At 36.9% G+C, this 20,188-nt stretch overlaps 3 protein-coding genes across 4 annotated transcripts; all 3 read right to left on the bottom strand.

The window, feature by feature from the left end:
• Positions 1–1,033: 1,033 nt before the first annotated feature.
• On the bottom strand, positions 1,034–2,396 carry LOC149403562 (uncharacterized). Its single transcript, XM_089609699.1, has 3 exons — positions 2,070–2,396; positions 1,533–1,610; positions 1,034–1,446 (listed from the first exon to the last, which is right to left on the bottom strand). Exons 1-3 carry the CDS (start codon positions 2,239–2,241, stop codon positions 1,094–1,096), a joined length of 603 nt encoding a protein of 200 aa, XP_089465825.1. The 5' UTR covers positions 2,242–2,396; the 3' UTR covers positions 1,034–1,093.
• A 1,381-nt stretch (positions 2,397–3,777) lies between these two features.
• On the bottom strand, positions 3,778–11,296 carry EMB3011 (RNA helicase family protein). The gene is made up of 17 exons (XM_089608916.1): positions 11,119–11,296; positions 10,888–11,026; positions 10,553–10,789; positions 10,013–10,056; positions 9,520–9,802; positions 9,116–9,316; positions 8,892–9,016; positions 8,503–8,600; positions 8,305–8,413; positions 7,817–7,994; positions 7,499–7,728; positions 7,233–7,409; positions 6,700–6,771; positions 6,391–6,567; positions 6,087–6,148; positions 5,828–5,980; positions 3,778–5,732 (listed from the first exon to the last, which is right to left on the bottom strand). The coding sequence occupies exons 1-17, from the start codon at positions 11,122–11,124 to the stop codon at positions 4,130–4,132; spliced, it is 3,894 nt and encodes a 1,297-aa protein (XP_089465042.1). The 5' UTR covers positions 11,125–11,296; the 3' UTR covers positions 3,778–4,129.
• Positions 11,297–13,171: 1,875 nt separating this feature from the next.
• LOC149403564 (Pentatricopeptide repeat (PPR) superfamily protein) lies at positions 13,172–17,465 on the bottom strand. Of its 2 annotated transcripts, XM_089609651.1 has the most exons (7): positions 16,396–17,134; positions 14,754–14,895; positions 14,270–14,388; positions 13,970–14,137; positions 13,661–13,717; positions 13,463–13,527; positions 13,172–13,378 (listed from the first exon to the last, which is right to left on the bottom strand). In XM_089609651.1, exons 1-7 carry the CDS (start codon positions 16,836–16,838, stop codon positions 13,335–13,337), a joined length of 1,038 nt encoding a protein of 345 aa, XP_089465777.1. In that variant the 5' UTR covers positions 16,839–17,134; the 3' UTR covers positions 13,172–13,334. The 2 variants fall into 2 exon arrangements, with proteins under 2 accessions (XP_089465777.1, XP_089465776.1); XM_089609650.1 differs by lacking the exons at positions 13,172–13,378; positions 13,463–13,527; positions 13,661–13,717; ... (1 more) ...; positions 14,270–14,388; positions 14,754–14,895 and adding an exon at positions 17,391–17,465 and having other exon boundaries at positions 14,960–16,855.
• Positions 17,466–20,188: the final 2,723 nt, after the last annotated feature.

Below are 20,188 nucleotides of genomic sequence, written 5' to 3' on the forward strand. Positions count from 1 at the left end.
TATATTGATATGGTCGTTTTTGAATTATTGTTTTTAATAAAACTGTTGTTTTCCAATTATATAGTCATCTCCAATCATTAACGCGACTATATTTATAATTGAAAATACTGTAATTAATATGCCAATGATTCTTTCTTGGCATCGCATTGGATTATCCCAGGACTAGAGTGTTGTATCTTTCGTCTTTCTCGAGCTTGGGAATCGGGTTATAAGGATCGTAATCCTTCATCTTTGATGTGTGATCTTTTGAGAAGAGAGAAATTATGGGAAGAATCTCATGGGGAAAGAAAGTAGTTTAGAAGAAAGAAGAGAGAAGAGAGAAGAAGGAAAAAGGTTTGTTTCAGTTTTAGTGATTTCTTGGCTATTCGTTTGTTTACGCAAGGCCTTCTATAATTTTGACTGTCGTTTTTTCATTAGTGGGGATTCTCCGCTTAGGATAACGTAATAATAATAAAAAAAATTTGACGTGTGTGAAATGTTTGTTGCATATGCGTAGTGAGATATGATTTATTTTCCATTTTTGTTGATCAAAATGAAATCAAAGTAGATATATGCAGTAACAACCAGTCCCTACTAATTAGAAACAAAAAATGTAACTATAGTTGATTAAAAAAAACCAATATATATGAATATTTCTTTTTAATTTTTTCTAAATAAACCAATGGTTAGAATTGGAAATAAAAAAATCAGACAAGGTTGACATGTAGGTAAAATAGCTATTTACAAAAAAAAAAAAAAAAAAAAAAAAAAAAAAAAAGAAACGTGGGTTGGAATGTAAATACTAGTATCATGTGGCTTAGTTAGTTATAAATCTCTAATAAAAATGATGATTATTACTACAAGTACAAAAGAATTATGAAAATGCAACGTAGTTTTTTTTTTTTTCTTTAAGGAGATTACAACCAAGCAACAAAAAATGTGTCCCACGTAGAACACAGACTATAAAGTGGTAGAAAGAAATATATATAAAAAAAAAAAAAAAAAAAAGAAGGAAAGGAAATGTTCCCAATTCACTATGTGTAACAAATACAAAACCCTATCAAACAAACACGTCCTTAAATTTATAGTTTATAGAATAATACATATGACAATACTAGTAAGTCTCTTCTTCTTTTTTCTTCTCAGTTAAGCTGAGACTTCTCGTCATTAGATTCGGAAGACAACAATTCACGGGTTGTCTCGTTTTCTTATTCCCGACACTGAAACAACGTCTGTTATGATGACTACTTTTATCACTGCCCTTCACAATCGACACGTGTGTGACTTGTTCGTTCTCTTGCCTTTTCGTATGAGAAGAATAAGAACTCCTTTGGCTCTCATCTCCGTCGTGGAACAGATCGATCAGAAGCTTGTTCGAAGAGGACTTGTGTCTCGATGACTCTGTCGCCACGTCAGCGGCGTTAAAAGAACCAGCAACGGGGGTTCCGTTAAGAGACGGCGTTAGATCTGTGAATTTAAAACGTTTTATATTCGTCGCGTCGATAATTAAAAAAAAATTAGAGTGTAGAGAAGTAATTCGATCTTAATCTTACCGCCATTAACGCTGAAGAAGTCGTCGCAGTCAGAATCTAAACTGAGGTGGGAATCGAAAAACGTCTCTTCCGTATTACCTTTCACACGGAAATAATAATAAAAAAAAAAAAGTAATGTATATGATCATAATAAATCTCTTTAATATAAAAAACTAGGTTTCTTGCGTAAGAAGCTACGTATATCCTTCTTTCTTCAATCAAGGAAGAATGAAACATAGAGATATAATACTAGAGAAGGGAATCGCCAAAGAGAGTGTTGAATAACTTATTAGAGAATGTCGTTTTTAGGAAAGACTATGTTACTTGCGTAAGAAGTTTTGTGTGTATGCTTTCTTTTTCACTCGAGGAAACGCCAAATATAATTAAATACAAATCAATTTTGAGTTCTAAATTTCTGAATGAGATCCACTAAAAAAAAAAATCAGTAGTTGAAAATACAGATCTATGATGCTTTGATTTATAACATTTGAGACATCACTTTTAAAAAAAAAAAAAAATTAAGATCGAGATTTTGACATCAATTAGTTAGGAACATACTCGGTTCTCGAAGAACAGTCCTCGGATCGGGATTAAAGCAATTCTCTGAAGTAATTCCAAAATTATTCCCTTGAATCGCTCTCTCGTCGATGGAGACACATTCGACGTGTCTATCGATATGGTTCGAGATTTTCTGCTCCGAGACTCTCAGGACCGGAACACAGTTTCCCATTTCTACAATAAAAGGGAATAATAATATTGATAGAGAGAAGATACACAGTCATTGATCATACAGTTGAAAGAAGAAGAGAAAAAAGGCCTTGTTTTTCTAAATAAGTGAATGTGATGTAAGAGATGGCACAGAGAGAAGTAAAGCTGGTTAATTAAAGAGACTTGAAGTTAGCTCAACCAGAAGAATAAAGGAAAGATAGAATAGATAGCTGATTGGTCTTGAAAGCAAAGTAAAATTGGTGGGTCCTTCAATTTTTAAATAAAACGTTTGTTATTATGGCCCTCATCTTTCATTATTTATGGTTCTTTTAAAAGTGGCTTTTGGAGTTGTTGCTTAATTATAATTTTTTTTTTTGCTGAATAGCTTGATTATATATATATATATATATATATATATATATATATATATATATATATATATATATATATATATATGTGGTTTTGTGACATGTCCTATCGTTTTGCTTGAGAGTGATTGCTTTTAGTTTTAGCTAATTAACACCTTAATGATGCGGTGAAAATAAAAACAAACATAGACTCGGCTTGATAACCTTTTATTAGTTTGTTTTATAAAAGGGGTAAAACTGAACTAGCAACCGGCAAAAGAGTTTAAATCAAGAAACGTTGTCAAATGCAACAAAAAAAAAAGAAGAAATTAATTCTAGTGTAATATGACGAATATTTATTTGGTAGAAACGGCACGTATTATACAGATATAGTTTTTTTTTATAAAGAAGATATTGTCCTTTTTGTTGTTTGGTTTTTTGGCAAAATGAATTTATTATTCGACCATTAGACTAGTGACGTTTTAGTAACTGGACAAGCTATTGAATTAAAATAGTATTCTTATCAATTATTTTGTAGTATTTAAATTAAATAATTTTTTAAAATAAAATCTCTTAGAAATTTAAAGCATATTTGTCAACCTAAATAAATTTTAATTTGAAAGAAAGTAAAAATTACAAATTAAACTATAACTCTAACTATATAAACTCTTAAGTTGAACCATTTAAATTAGGGTTATTAAGCTATATAGCCACACGGATATAGTGGATTGAGATATAGCCCACTTTTAGTTAATTTCTTGTAAATAGCCAAGTAAACTTATTAACAGATTAATAAAAGACTTATTTAACACAGTCAAACATATATTTTAGGTAGTTAATAGGCTGCCACATATGCAAGTTGACTATTTACAAAGTATTTACCAAAGGTTGGCTAATTTACAATTCATATCGTTTATAGGTGGCTTATGTAGCCAATTTTTTGTTTAAATTATTGACGTAAGACTGTTTTAATGAACACTTGCTCATCATAAAACGTCTGACTTTTGTTCATCAAGGCAAGTCCTAGCTAGCTAAAGCTTCATAGCTCTCATAAGACATGGATTCGGAGCCATAGAACGGTATTTAAATCCGCTCGAGAAGCTTCCACGACGAGGACTACAACACAAGGAGGGTGTATTTGAGAAGTAATCCTCTTTAATGGGGTGTCAAAATTTTGTTGAGGAAGGCCAAGGATAGGATTGCCATTGATGTTGTTACAGTCCAATTTGCTCTTATTTCTGCTTAAAGCCTTAAACATAACAAACCACTTTGTTAAGTGGTTGAATTCACTGTTCTCAATCTTTCTAATAAATTTGGGGCTGATCAAGCTATACCCTTTTTGTAAAACAAAAAAAAAGGATATCAAAGTTAAATATTTTACACACCGGGATTTCATTCCTGGCACAACTTAAAAAGAAATAAAGATCAACCATATCATGAAAGTTTCCTTTCTTTTTTTTCTTTTTTTTCTTTTTTTTTTAATTCTCTCCGAAATTAGTCTCCATACAACAGTTTTCACAATCCCGGATTCTTTTTTTTTCCGGGTATCGCATGACATCATATCTACAACCCGAACCTCTTTGGGCGTAGATACGTATTGGAGCCTTGTCCAAGCAATCCCGGCGTCGAGACGGGCTGTTGTCGGCGGGCCCGCCTCTCCCGCTCGGCCTCTTTGCTCCTCCGCTCGGCCTCGGCTTGATCTTTCCTCAGCCCTTCCATTTCCTCTTCCATGGCAGTCTTCTCTTCTTTTTGCCGTCTCTTGTGCTCGAGAAGCGACGTGTCCGAGTCCTTCACCGAAAAGAACATCGGTCCGAGCTCGGCAAGCCAATGCGGTTCCACCGCGGTCGCGCATTGCATGTACTCTTTGCTCGTCAAAACGAGCTCGTGATAGACCACATAGTCCGGCGTACAACCCATCCCGTAGATCGCGCTGCTCGGGTGAAGATGACATGGCATCCCGTTCCTCGTGTTGACGTACTCGCCGACCCCTTTGAGTCTCGCCGAGTTGTGAAAATACGCCGAGCAAATCGCTTTTCTGACGATGTCGGTGTCGGGTCCGGAGGAACTCACCGGGATCTTCAGCGTCGTTAAGATCTCCTTGAGTTGGGACCGGACTTCCCGGGCTTTTCGGAGGCCTTTCACGTGGAGGTAATGGTCGTTGCACCAGTCTCCGCGGTAGTCGTGTTGCTTCCATTGCTGATAGACGTTGAGGAGTGTTAAGTGGTCGGATTCGGGGACGAAGAACTTCTCGCGGGCCGCGTCGCTCTCCTCGGCTCGGTCTTTCGGGCGGAAAAAAACGGACGGGACCGAGAGCATCGAGACGATCGTCAAGACTTCTTCGAGGCACTCGAGGCTCTCGCCCATCAGGAGCATCTTCGCGAGAGGCGGGTCGAGAGGGAATTCGACCATTTTCCAACCGATCTCGGTGAGTCCTCCGACGTTGTTGAGAGCGCCGAGAACCCATAGCTGGTACATCGAGTTCAGGATGTTGTCCTGCGGAGGCGGGTCCATGAAGTCGAAGTCCAGAAGATTCTCGACCTTCAGGGACTTCAAGAGAAGGACTACGTTCCCGAGGTTGGTGCGTTGGATTTCGGGTACCGGGCTCGCGAGCATTTCGTTCAGGTACGCGGTCTCGGTGTAGAGTCGGTAACAAGTCCCGGGCCCGGTCCGACCCGCCCGCCCGGCTCTCTGGTCCGCCGCGGCTCGGCTGACCGGAAAAACTTGGAGAGCGTCCATTCCCATCCTCGGATTGTAAACCTTCATTTTTCCGTACCCGGTGTCGATGACGTAGAAAATCCCGTCCACGGTTAAGGAAGTCTCGGCGATGTTCGTGGCGACGATGCACTTTCGGGCTCCCTCTTCGGCTTTTTGGAAGATCTTGGCTTGAAGATCGGCGGGAAGCTGGGAATATATCGGGAGAATCTCGAGCCTCGGGACTTCTTTCTTCGTGTTCGAGGTCAGTTGTTCCATTCGTTCTTCGAGGGAAAAGCAAGCGGCTTCGATCTCCTCTTGGCCGGTCATGAAGATGAGGATGTCGCCGGGCGGGCTGGTGATGTGGATCGTCATCGCTTGCTTCACCGCGGCCTCGACGTAGTCCTCGCACGGGCTTTTGCTGTACAGTGTGTTCACCGGGAAAGTTCTCCCAGGTATGTGGAAAATTGGAACGCTGTAACGAGGAAAAAAAAATTGTTATTGAAAAAAATCGGAATCGAATTCACCGTGTGTGTGTGTGTGTGTGTGTGTAGAGAATTTGTTGTTTACCTTCCGAAAAAGTCGGAGAATTTCTGGGCGTTGAGAGTTGCGGAAGTCACGATGAGCTTGAAATCGCGTCGCCGAGCAACGACTTTTTTGAGGATTCCGAAAAGGACGTCGGTGCTAAGCGATCTCTCGTGAGCTTCGTCCATTACGACGACACTGCAGTGGATAGAAGGACCATTAAAGTTATGACTTGTCGATCATTTTTCAAAAAAATTAAAAAAAAAATTACATAGAAAAAATGAGCAAATAATAATTCTCTTACCGATATTTCTCAACATCAGCATCCTTGAGAGTCTCACGCAGAAGTACACCGTCCGTCATGTACTGCAAGTCGGAAATAGAGATCGAGAATATAACTCAGTAAATCAGTAACGCTGTCTTAATATTTTAATTAGTAGATATTTGAGGGGCTAATATAGAATAACTAGAAGTTGTGTTAGTCTGTAAATAGGGGAGATTATGAGAGTATAGGCAATGAACATTTAGATTAGGATTGTATTAGGAGAGCCAAGGGTCTCTCGAATTATGCAAAAGACCTATTGTGTGAGACACGGAAATAAATTTACCTTTATAATGGTTTTAGGGCCGGTAACATCTTCAAAGCGAATAGCGTAGCCGACTTTCTCTCCCAGTTCGGTCTCCATTTCCTCACTAACTCTCTTCGCGACACTCATTGCTGCGACACGCCTAGGTTGAGTACATCCCACGATCCCGTTCGTGGTGTAGCCATCTTCATGCAGATACTATAGAGTAAAATCACACAAAAAAAAAACATACAAATGTCAGCCTTTGTCACGAGTCCTAAAACAAATGCAAGTTGGTCTTAGCAATGAGAAGAGAAAAGAGAGATTATAATTTTTTTTTAATAAACGAACCTGAGTCAACTGAGTAGTCTTTCCCGAACCAGTTTCTCCGACAACGACCACAACCTGATTTTCTCGAATCACCTGCACAACAGATGTTTTAGAAAAGTGCGTACACAAGGAAAGTCATCTACCAAAAGTTTTTTTTTTTTTTTCAGCGCATGTAGTCCCTGAACTGTTGTATAAGTGGCGTTGTGATCCCCAAACTACTTTGGGTCTAAATGCTCCTCGAGCTATTATTTTTGTAGCATTTTAGTCACTTTTCATGCAAGATTTACTTTTTTATTAAATGAAATTCAACCCCAAAACATTTTGATACATACTTACAAGTTAAATCAAATTGTTTGTAATATTGAAAAGTCACATTAAAACAAAAACATAAAAACTACTCCAAAAATCCAAAATCGTGTCAACTTTAACTAGTGCTTTTGTGGTCCGAATATGATTTATTTAGTTCTTTATATAATGTTAAAAAAATACTAGAGATTGTAAATTTTCAAATAACTCGTGCCTTTCAGTGTAAAAAAAAAAGAGCAACATCACACCTGAAGTAACTCCTCCCGAACCGAATAGATGGGCAAATATTGTCTCTGTTGGGACAATGTTTTGTTCTTCGCAAAGTCGCTCACAGCTTCGTCTTTCTTCAAATGCTGCGCAAACTTTGCGTCTGCCTTGAAATCCACATCACCATCTTCGCCCACTGTCACAGTATCTGCATCAATCTGTCACAGCAGTTCAAAATAAAAATTAGCATATTACCCTATTCAAAAGGTAAATATCATCTCTCTCTTAAAGGTAAAAAAAAATATACCTGCTCTGCTGTTTTCTCAACTCCGAGAATATCACCGAGTTTGGAGCCCGCGAGCTCCCAAAAGCGTTGGCGTGACTTGTTCAATCTCTTCTTCTCTGAGATTTCCCTCACTAAAGTAGACCCTTTGCGTGAAATGATAGCCATATCCGATGTGGGATCCTTTATCGGCATTATCGGCTCCGCTTGTTTGGTGAAAACAACCCTACCATCGAGGAACGGAGGCTTCGTATCTGCACGAGTCATGACAGAACGGTCAATTCACAGCTAATTCAAAACCCCAATGGACTGAGGTTTATTGTCTTCTAAATTATATCTTACCGTGCACTAGTAGAATGACCTTGCGCTCATCTTCATCGTCAAACTCGGTCTCGACCTCGGTGCCGCGAACAGCTCCGGATCTCATTAGCTGCCTATCTTCCCACTGATCGTTGTCAGCGGTGCGTTGAGACAGCTTTTTGCTCTGCGAGAGAGTCATCTTCGTACCATCTCTTCGAACCTGTGACAACAATGCATCGTTTCAATTTGTTTTCTTCCTTCTTTTTCCAATGCAATAAGTTGACAAGTTACCATTACCAGTAACTTGTCAGAGACAGGACGGAAATGGCCTTTTCTTTATTGGGTCGGGTTTTGGGGGGCAAGGGTAGATTTGATAAGTAGGCAAGAACTGGAATAATATTCATACAGTGAGCAAGATCTATACAATTTGCCTTTTTCTCTTTGGTTATCATGTTGATGACTGAATTTTTGTGGGTTAAACATCTTAGTTCCTAACATAAATAGATTTCTTCACAGTTTTCTGGACATACCAGCCTTTTGGTCAACTCTGCTTCTTTCTTTTGGAAAGAGGCTTCGTCTCCAAGAAACGCCGATGTTCTGTCGTCATCGTACATTGCATTACCTTCTTCTCTATCATACCTACAAATCAAGATTAGGTTAATTAACTTTCCCTCTCATCTTTTATTTTTTGGCTTCTAACAGGTACGAAATCCATATCTTTGTATTACCAAGCACGGTCAGAATGATATTCCATCTCTGCACGCATGCTTTCGCTTATCTCATATTTCTGCTCTTCTTCCGAATCGTTCCTCTCTTCTTCTCCGCCCTGTAGAGATTGGCGCAGCACACAAGGAAGATAAATTAACATGTCAGAAATTACAAACAGATTTCCACGACAAACGTATAGTGCTTTGTTCTGGTTTTGGATGGTATTTGTCGAATCTACGGGTAACTGTAGAGACCCGGGGCTCTCCAAAACTCTTTATCAATAATTCTTCACAAAATGATTCGATACATTTCTGTTTTGATAATACTATATCACCCCCTTGACTATCGATTATAATCTCCTAATATCTAATACTCTAACACACTTTTTAACACGTGATCGAGAAGTTACCGTAGACAAATTATCTTGATGGGGCCGTCCATTATATCTGGAGCTCGAAGGTCTTCCCGAGGATCCCGAGGCCCGTATCGGAGCCGGTGATGGCGAGACGTTGTCCCACGGAGAAGCATTAGAACCTGCACTTATCAAGTGTCACCAAGTCTGCCTAAACTAATATAACTCGGTATTAACAGCTAGTTTTTTTTTTTTTTTTGGCAGCTAATTAGAGAATGTACCAGAGTAAGGGGTATTGCCACCCAGCCACGGGGAAGCAAGTCTTGCATCGGGCGAAGCCCCAACGAGCATCGGCGAATGTGAAGGTCTGTAGTGGCTTCTACTAGAATCGGAGTAACTATTACTTCGCCGAGGCGTGTAACTATTATCTCTGCGCGGAGTATCTTCCCATTCCCACTTTCCCTCGTCCCAGTCAGATCTGTCTGATGTATTCAACAAGTTTTCGGAACTAAATCAGTAATAGCAAAACATTATATTCCATAACCAAAAACAGGAAGAAAAAAAAATGTGGCTAAATAGCAAATTAAAACTAATGGATTAGCAAAATAGCCAAAGATTTGCAAAAAGGGACAAGTCAATTTTTTTTTTTAGTATTATATATAGCAAATACTAGTAAGATAAATACCATGTCCCCTCTTTGAGCCTCCGTGTCTACTACGCTTCCTTCCGTGATCTCCATTACCGTAGCCTTGATCGTATCTGTCGCGTGATTCCCTTCCGTACGGAGTATATCTTTCGTCGTGGCTGCTATGTCTCTCTCTCGATCCACGGTTTTCATTTCTGATATCGTCCCTGTAATACCTTCTCTCGCTGCCACGGCTGACCCGATCATAGTCTCCTTCATTATCTTCAGAAGCTCGCCTCCCATTAGGGCTTGACCGAACGCTCCGGGATCCTTGCACTGAAACCTTCAACCCATACCAAAAAAAAAAAAAATTGAGGTCACATTAAAATCATTCCATTGCCAAGATCGCCATCTATAAATCTTTCCAAGTACAAGAAAAAAAGTGTGGATAGGTAGGAATTAGGATCAGAAGCATTTGAAGAAGCCGGCAAAAAACAATCATGACGATAATACTGGTGATGAAATTGGTCACTAAATCATCAGATCAACTTACATTTGAAGAATCATCAGGGCGTTCTTCTCTTGTCAGCGTACTTCCTGCAACACAAGAAGTTCAAATTCTATTCGGGCCCTAACATTTTTAAACAAAAAAATGAATATAAACGGGAAGAAAAAAAAAAGATGACTATTTCCCAGCTCTCAAAAGAGTATATTTCAGCAGGTAATTTTTTATTTTTATATCATTGTTAGAATGTCAAAACTCTCCTATAATTAGAACAAGTTAATATCCTTGAAAAATCACCTATAACCAACACTCAAAGAGTATATTTCAGCAGGTAATTTTTTTTTTTTTTATCATCATCAGAATGTTAAAATTCTCATAGAGTAATAGCAAGTTTATATCCTTGAAAAATCACCTATAACCTAACCTAAATAACCAACACTCAAAGAGTATATATCAGCAGGTACTTTTTCTTTTTTCATATCGTCATCGAAATGTTTTAATACTCCTTATATCCTTGTAAAATCACATGTAACCTATATTCTCAATTCAAATTCACAACACGAGCTTGTAAAAAAAAAAACGACATACGTGTGCGCGGCGTATCATCTCCGGCTGCTTCACGATATCGTCTACGGGTCGGGTTTTGTTTCCCAGCAGCGAACGCATCGCTCGCCACGTCATCACCACCATCATCTACCGCAGAAGCTTCATTGCTCTCGTCTTCATCCATGGACGCCGCAACTGAAACAACTCTATCCCTGGGAACCTTAAACCCGCCATCAACAGGTTTATTTCCCCGTTTTGCATCGGCAAGTACATCAAGCCCTGTGAAACCGTACGCAACACAATAAGCAGCAGAAGAAAATAAATTATCACAAAAAATAACTAACTAAATTAAAAAAAAAAATTGTTGAATTTGATACCTAAAATAGATTTCCTCTCGGGACGTTGATAGACCACTCTGTCCTTCCCGGGGACGAATAAACCGCCGACGCTGATCTTCTCGGCTTCCAGTGTTACAGTCGTCTTGTCAAGGTCGATTATCTCTGCACTTTCTTGCTTCTGATTGAAGCAAGCGAATAGGAAAAAAAAATGGAAGTGAGACCTAAATGAAGCTCCAAAAAAAAAAAAAAAAACAAACAAACAGTACGAACCTCCATTCGGAACGTTACTTTTGAATCAACGAAGTCCCGAATTCCGATAAAGCTTTCAAGTTTTTTCTCTTGCTTCTTCTTCGTCGCGATTTTTCTCTCTTCCTTCCTCTCTTTCTCGATCTCTCTCTAATTCTCTCTCTCGTTTCTTTCTACTCCTCTTGACATGAGAGTCATCCAGGTCCCCAAATTTATAATTTCCAAATTGCTCCTTTAACTCTTGGTTCTCTTGTTTTTTCCACTACAAAGGCAACTTTTGTTTTTCTTTCTTTTTTTATTTGTTGCAAATGGGTCCTTTTTCATTAATTCATAATATTTCACTTCTAAAGGTTTATACGTCGTTTTTGAAAAACGACTTGCCACGTCACTAACACATATAGAAACTAATTTACAGTTTTGAACCATAAAACTCAACCGACGGTTGGAAAATTAAAATAATTTAAGGGCGTTGTTGATTTATAGCTAAAAATAAACTATAAAATTTGGATGTAATCAACGTTTAGGAAATAGTCAACGAAAATTATATTTGACTCAAATATCTTCATATTATACCGCGTTGTAATTAACAACAAAAAAACGTAAATAATTTAAAAAATTCGACAATTAATGACAACTGTTATGGGCTTTGAATTTCTAAAAAAATTTCAACCTACTTTCTTAATTAAAATAAAATTTTCTCAAATTTCGTTTTATAGTTTTTCTCTGTAAACCCAAAAACCCAAACTTAAAAGAATTAAGCGAAGAAGATGAAGAACTACACAAGATTTAAGAAATAGCTTCATCAATTTTTTTCCAATTAATTACAGAAATATTAATTAAATTTTCATTTATTTAAAAAAAATCAGTTTTTTATAGACAGAGTTTAGAGTATTTGAGCCGCGCAACACTGAGAAGAAAGGACGATGATAATGACGACCCTGAAATTTTAGTATGTCTTTGTCTCGAAAACGCGGATCAAAGGAACGCATAATCGGCGTTCAAGAGCGCGTGAAAGAGAAAATCATGGTTCAAAATGAGAAAAGGAGAGAGAGAAATAAATTAGTTGAGGGCTTTAGTTACCCAACTCGTAAATTTTATTTTTAGATCAGCAGTGAAGACCATCTCTCGACAGTGATTGTAGGATTTGAAATCACTCAATTTCGAGTTCATATGAGGAAGATACGGAATTTTGAAGTTTTGATGATAAAAAAAACTCTAAGAAAGAGAGAGAGAGAGAGAGAGAGAGAGAGAGAGAGAGAGAGAGAGAGAGAGATTGTAGCAAAAAAAAAAACAAATGAGAGAGAGAGTCATACAAAAAAAAAATTGCTGCTTTGAACGAATGACAAAATAGAAAATTCAAATGGTTTATTCAAGTATCACCCCATCTGTTTGACTATTTTTTTTTATAAGTTTCCAAACGTTGACTATATCGAAAACATGATGTTTGGAATGGTTTAGTAAGTTACAATTTTCATAATTTTACGGGTTACAAGAGTCCATTCTATAAGCATCGTAACAAAATGAGTTACAATTAAAGATCCTTTTAAAATTTCTTCATTTTCTCAAGCCTCTTAGCAATAAAATTTCAAAAAGATTGCTGGAATAGATTTTAAAGTACTATGAGTGCTCGTTTCATATGAGTGCTCAGAACGAATGATTTGATAATCTTATCGAGGTCGCGAATGAGACTGTGTACATGTGAAACAACACTTGAGGTTGTTAAAATTGGTTGCATCAACCGGAAAAAATTAGAGGGGTTATTGATCCGACTATTGGTTTAAGAAAGTATGGAAACAAAGATCTCTAGTAATTCATTAAAGCTTTTATTTTTTATTTTTTAACATATCCATTTTCCAGGAAAAAAATAAACATCTCTACAAATACTTAAAATATCTCCACATTAAATCATGTTTGTTTTCAGAAAATTTACCTATATAGTTTTTTTAATTATCTAATTTTTAATCATTCATGCTCAACACGGTAAACTAGTCTTGTTGGAAGATGTTTGACTTCAGTCAGTGTCTGTGATTGTGAGTGTCAATCTCATTATCTAATAGAAGCCTATCTATTGTTTAAAAAAAAAAAAAAAATCTCTATTATACAGCTAGATCTGGATTAATAATACACGTAGATAACAGAATTAAAATATTTTCAACTCCAAACAAGTAGACTGTAAGTAACACAAACAAACTATATACGTGACTCAAAATAAACATTCCAATTGACGCATAAACTGAATCTCATGGCATTTCTCCCGCAAATATAGTGCTAAACACGGACTCAACTGCAAAATATGATAATGATAATAATAACAATTAAATAAAAACAAAAGGTTGGTGAATTTTTGGAAATTTAGCTTGTACCGTACCTTCCTCTTCAATGATGTTGGGCTGATCAACTAATAGTTGCTGGACTGCTCTTAGGTCATTGGCACTGCCGTTTATTTTAAAAAATAATTATTAAATCAGTGATAGAGTGGAAAATTTAAGTATACACAACTGAGACGAGCAAATTTTAAGCCACATTGCAAAACTCATTTGAATAAAAAAAAATGGACATCACTTACTTGAATTTCAAGGCAAGTACTGAGAGTGCTTGAAACATCGATAATTTAAGATTGTACCTGAGGAAGAAAAGAAACAACCGAACAATAATTTTGAGCAAAGATTTTTTTTTTTTTTTGGCAAATACTACCAAATGTTAGTACAACACAATAGAGGAAAGATTTTTTTTTTTTTTTTTTTTTTCTTCCTATCTCCAGAATTAATTATTTATATCTGATAAATTCCTATCACTATTTTATTTTTTGTAGCCCAGTTTGCAGATGAATCAAGTCCTCAAATTTGATATATAGAACGGATATAAGTAGACATACTCGGAATGATGTATTTCATGAAGCGTTGAAAGGGCATCGAAGCAATACAGAAGAGTCGGTTTAATCCCACTTTTTTGCTGCAATTGTTTGCTCGTCGTCTGACCTGTCAAGCCTTTAGCATCACGGCGAATCTTCCCAAGATTCAATGTAATGCCGTGAAACTCTCCCCTGAAATAATAAAACACCGAGCAGTACACAAAACGGAAGTAACTTAGCACAAAATAATTCAAACAAGTCAAAAAATTAGTTTATTATACTCAGTTACAGACACAAATTTGGACGTGTATAAAAAAAGTTTACAAAGTTTCTCGCATCGAATTAAAGATCTTCTGCAATGAGTCCATCTGCTTCATCAAGACAGCGTCTTGGATTCCAGGAACAGAATTCAACACGCCGAAATTCTTGGAATCTTGAAGCACCTGAGTAACAAAAAAAACCACATTGGGAAATAAAAAAAATATAGCGATATAAGCCACATAAACATAAGTATTTGCGTTTTAGCCAACGTCTTGTAAATTTTTCGTAAATAGCCAAAAACTTTTGTAAATGTTTCGTAAATAGCCATAGTTAATAGAAATTTACTCTGCGTTTTTTGTTATTTCGATAGCGTAAATAGATTTACGTGGCTATTTACAAAAAGATTAACGAAACGTTGGCTATTTCTAACGTTTCATATGGTTAGATAACCACTGAACCCAAAAAAAAAAAATCAAACAATGATCATGGTGGGGAAATGAAAAACCCCATAAGAAAATAAAAAAGAAAAATGGGAGCTGAAAAGAACCGGCAATCTCTCTATGATGGCGCTGGCATTCATGAACTGCGAAACAAAGCGAGTCTGAAGCGAATTCCAACGCTCCATTTCTTCTTGAGCCCTTTTGAATCTTTGCTGGAACTTCTTTATCGTACTTTCCATCTTGATCCAACTAAATAGGTCTTACTCCATAAACTTCATAAAGGAAAAAAAAAATATATATATACTGAAAAATATCCGAAACCATAAATAAAGAACAGAGCATTATGAAAAATGTAGTAGGAAATAAATATCCAATAACTTATGGCCCTGATTCTATATGATGATATTGAGCAGAATATACAAATAAACTGCTTCTTAATGATACATGAAACTTGATCCTGACTAATCTGGTAAGCTCTCCCACATAATATGCATATAATTGCACTCTTGAGTGGACCAATCTAAAGAATATTTCCTATTTTAGACAATTGAATAATACTCTAAACCAGAATTTTCTGAATCATGTGAGAGATAGTGCTCTAGACTTTCGTATTTCGTATCAAGTTTCATTTGGCTCGTTACGAAAATCAACACGGCGTAAATCCGTTCCGACTGAGGATGCGCTTTGTCATGAGCCATGAATTTGTGGAGCGTCCCAGACGCCTCCACGAAGCTAAAACCAGGAGACTTCTTGACTCCTCTCATTTCCATGGCTTCTCTCGTGCTTCTCGCTCTGTCCCAACGCTTGAAAAAAGCATAAACATTGGACAACCCTACGTACCGACCATCATGATTTGGCTCGATCTCAATAAGCTTCTTTCCGACTTTCTCCGCTAGATCAAGTTTCCCGTGGCTCGTACACCCGTTTAGCAGAGCTCCGAGCATCGAAGCCGTCGGTTCGATCGGGATTTCGCAGACGAACCGAAACGCCTCTTCCACTTGTCCCGCTCGTGCCAAAACGTCGACCATACAGGCATAGTGCTCACACTTGGGAACCATACCACGTTTACGCAGACACTCTAGAAAATACCACGCTTCTTTTACCAGTCCACCGTGAGCACAAGCACTCAAGACGCACAAGTACGTGATCTCGTCTGGGAAAACTCGAACGCTCTGCATTTCCTCGAACAATTTTAGCGACTCCTTCACTAATCCGTGCATTGCGAGCCCTCCGATCATAGCGTTCCAAATCAAAACGTCTGTCTTAATCGTCGAAACCCCACGAAACACGTCGAAAGCCTCTTCAATTGCGCCACATTTGGCGTACATGTCAATGAGTGATGTCCTCAGAACCAACGTTAAAGCCAATCTATTACGAATTATATAACGATGCATATGTCTCCCTCGGTCGAGCGCACCCAAGTGAGCGCAGGCACACAAAACGCTCACCATAGTCACATCGTTCGCTTTGGCTCCACATTCTCTCATTCGCTCAAATATCGTGAGAGCTTCCGTGTATTCGCCGGCTTTGACATAGCCATCGATCAAAGAACTCCAAGACACGACGTCCCTCTCAAGCATCGAGTCAAACACTTCCCTCGCGGACTTCAAATCCCCACATTTCGCGTACCCATCGACCATGGAATTCCACGAAACTAAGTTTTTGCAATTCATACCGTCAAACGATCTGCGTGCATTTGCAATGTTCCCACACGAAGCATACATATGAATGAACGAATTCGTGATGAACCTATCAGATTCGTACCCGTGCTTGGCAACGCGAGCGTGGATTGCCATTCCGAGTTCGTGTTTCATCAGGCTCGCCGCAGCCTTCGCAACAAAAGGGTACGTGAGGTAATCCGGCGAAACCTCGTCTCGCAGCATTTGGGTGAAAATAGATATCGAACGGTTCGGGTTTCTACTCTTGGAGTAACCTCTAATTACAGTGTTCCAATCAAAGGCTGTTCGATTTGGAAACTGAGACAGAGCCCGGAACGAGTAATCGACATCGCCCGATTCGGACAACGCCGCAAAAGAAATTATTTTGGAAGCAAATGAACGGTCTTCTTGGAAGAATCCGGAAGTGAGAATCAGAGCGTGGACGTGCTTCATCTCTGACATGGATTGACATTTGTCGAGAACGGAAATCAGGGTTTCATTTAGACTGCTAGTTTTTGTAGATACCTTCAACATTTATTTGCCTCTTGAACCTAAAGAGAACACATCACAACATTTATATGGAAGTACGTGTGTTCTCAGTACTCAATTGACAAGAGATAAACACATCAACAAGTGTAAGCAAAGACAAGAAACCACTGTCAATTCTCTAAATTTCCAAATCCCAGTTTGTCAATGCTTTAAACATCCATGCAACGTTTTAAAAAACGTTAAAACGTACGTACTGAGGTGTGGAAATCTGGAAAATGACCTTGCTTGAACACTACTTTGCAGATTTGGACTTGTTATAAAGACTTTTTCTTTTTCATTCAGTTTCAACTAAGAAAAACGCAACCCTAAACTTGTAAGTCAAAACCCAGGACAAAATCCCTCAAAATCCAGATACACAGAACAAAAACCATCATCTAAACCCTAAACTTAGGGACCCCGGAACTGGTATATCTTTATTAGACTTTGCCAAAAAAAACAGAATTCGAATTTTAGACGATTTCAAATTACATAAACTAAAAACAACATCAATTATATGTTTTCGCAATTAAAAACTGAAACTAAGAGTTTGAACATCACCTCTGGTATGAGACGGTGGGAGAAGGCGAGCAATTGGGAGCGAGTCTAGAGGGTTTTCTAATCGTACAGGTACCACTTACACTTACTAAGGTTTTTATATTTAAGAATTATATTTGTTTTGTTTCTATATATTCAGAGTTTTCAGATATAAGGTTTAAAGTTAAAACTTTCATTTTCTTTACCGTTTCGAACCTTGTAATTTACGAAAAATCGATAAATCGAACGAAAAAATGTGAAAAATAACAATCGAATTGCCTTTTTCATGGAAAACTGACAAACCGATAAAAAAAATTGAACCAAAAAAATGTGACAAAATATATTTAAAATAAATAGATGTAATATATATATATATACATTGTATTGTATATAATACATACATATATTTTTCAATTTTTAAACATATATAAAAAAAATACATTGTGTATATGATCATTTTTTTATAGAAAAGTGTATATATAATATTTTATAAATGTTTTAGTAATGTAAATCTATATATATACACCTAAATATTGTATCATTTTTGTTTTTATATACTTTTAAAATCGATTTTTATCTTTTGTCGTAAATAAAATAGCATACATATAATTAAAAAAAAAAAAAAAAAAAAAAAAAAAAAAAAAACTAACACAAGCACTCTTGTGGATCAAGTCGATAGCACTCCAAATTTAGAGCAGCTTGTCTCGTGTTCGAATTCTGAAGATCAGATATAATTTTCTTTTTAAGTAAATAAGCTAAAAAAAAAACTATACATTACATTGTATTGTACGGTATCATTTAAGCCCAGTGCAAATCGCCATCTTAAGCCAAGTGGAAATCGTTTGTTTTTTTATTTTTTTTTTTGCAAAAAATATTACATTGTATTGTGCGGTATCATTTCAAAGAAAATACTAATGAATGATATCACATGCTACTGTTTATAACTAGTCTAGTCCGCTCAGTGACCGACGCTTCTCCGATTTCGCTCCTACTCCGACGCCTCTCCGATTCTGCATCGTCGCCAACGCTTCTCTGGCTCCACACCTCCTCCGACTTCATACAATGGTTTATCTTATTACTCATTTCATCTAGTTACGAATTATTATTTTTTTTAAATAATGTGGGTTTTAATCTCAGCTGTCCAAAATTATATTTTACTTTTGATATTATCTTATTATTCATTTCATCTAGTTACGAATTATTATTATTTTTAAATAATGTGGGTTTTAAGCCCAGCTGTCCAAAATTATATTTTACTTTTGATATTTATGGTTTATGTTCTCTTCAAAATTACACTACGTTTTCCATGTGGGATTTTTTTTGTACCAATAAACTATAAACTTTTTTCTCTTTCTTTATTCTTTATCATACTCAACTTACACTAGACATACTAATTTTTCACAACCACAAACACGCGATCTCAAATTAATAAACAGCACTATATTATTCTTATATATAAAAAGACAACATGATACTCATCTTGGCTATTGAAAAGAAACATAAATTCCACTTTCGTTAATGTGTCTTCCATTGCTTAACGGAAGTACTATTTCCGTTAGGCAATTTCATTCACTTCAATTCACATTGTCTTTAATCTTGCTACAATATTCTTCATTTCGACAACATGTTCATGCATGATACAAGAACCATCAAACTTCATGGTGATTAACCTATCCATTAGTGCCCCAGCCCGTGACTTATCAGCCGAGTCACACTGAGAGCTATCTTCCTCAAATTTAATAAATTCCTTAGCTTTTTCAGTTTCCTTTAATGTGGACTTGATGTTGTCTTCTACATTCTTATATATAACATGAATATATAAAGTTAAATTAAGATACTCAAGATCAATTATAAATTTTACTAAAATTACAATTAATTCGCATTTCTTAATATTTTGTTTTGTTTCTTTTTCATTTTCCTTTTTTATTTGACTTGTTCCGAACCACCATCTGACATGGACGCCCCTGTTGGGCAGCATTACAAGGGCCCACCGGCCGCCGCCGGCCAACTACATGTCATTGGCGCTGGAGATCTCGTAATCGATTTCTTGGATTTCATATAGTCTCGCGAATATTTCAATCCGCAAAGATGAACTTTATATTAACACGTGAGTTATGATATTGCTCCTAATAATCATCTCTCCAATGTCAATTATCTTGGCTCTCAATGCTTCCAGAGTTCATGTTTCTGCATATTTGTCCACCGGAGGACTTATCGTGGCTGCCAAGTAAGGCATGTGTCATTGCAGCTGTTAAATTTCATCTTAAAATCAATTAGTGTTAGGTGGAGGTCCAACCGATATATAAACACATGTACATTCACACACACAATCAATATGAAATTATCTCACTTCAATAGCAACTACTTCAGCCTCGAACTTCACCATGCTTTGAAACATGTCCATGTGCAAAAGATTTGTGTGTGCAAACTTGAAATAGAGAGTAAAACACATATACATATGTGATAAAAAAAGGAAGATTGTATACTTTTAATATAGGTTACATAATATAGCAAAACTTTCACCCTTCTTCCATTTTTCATCTTCCACGACCAAATGATGACGATAAATGCAAACAAAACTTTCATTTAGGAAGACAATTACTTCTATTTCGGGAGACAAAACTTTCATTTCAGAACACGAATACTTCTATTTCGGAAGACAAAAACATCCATTTCGGAAGACGCAAAATTAAACGTAACCAATTTGATTTTGTTTTGAAATAGTCTATATTTTCAACAAAGTTCCGTATTTAAATTTAAGAACTCTACTCAAGAGTAGACCCAAAAAATAATAGCTTACTTCAACTTCATATGAGAATATG

The sequence above is a fragment of the Urtica dioica genome, chromosome 3 (genome assembly GCF_054948205.1).
Source record: "Urtica dioica subsp. dioica isolate 48M chromosome 3, U.dioica_male_clone48M_v1_H2, whole genome shotgun sequence".
Classification (NCBI taxonomy): Eukaryota; Viridiplantae; Streptophyta; class Magnoliopsida; order Rosales; family Urticaceae; genus Urtica; species Urtica dioica.

Excerpts from the sequence above, each read along its gene's own strand:
- LOC149403562 (XM_089609699.1), bottom strand. The coding sequence starts at position 2,241 with ATGGGAAACTGTGTTCCGGTCCTGAGAGTCTCGGAGCAGAAAATCTCG. Across the intron at positions 1,611-2,069 it reads GACTGTTCTTCGAGAACCGA|GTAATACGGAAGAGACGTTT; the intron begins GTATGTTCCTAA and ends TCCGTGTGAAAG. Across the intron at positions 1,447-1,532 it reads CTTCTTCAGCGTTAATGGCG|ATCTAACGCCGTCTCTTAAC; the intron begins GTAAGATTAAGA and ends TTAAATTCACAG.
- EMB3011 (XM_089608916.1), bottom strand. Across the intron at positions 8,414-8,502 it reads TATCATTCTGACCGTGCTTG|GTATGATAGAGAAGAAGGTA; the intron begins GTAATACAAAGA and ends CTTGATTTGTAG. Across the intron at positions 5,733-5,827 it reads TTCTCCGACTTTTTCGGAAG|CGTTCCAATTTTCCACATAC; the intron begins GTAAACAACAAA and ends TCCTCGTTACAG.
- LOC149403564 (XM_089609650.1), bottom strand. The coding sequence starts at position 16,838 with ATGTTGAAGGTATCTACAAAAACTAGCAGTCTAAATGAAACCCTGATT.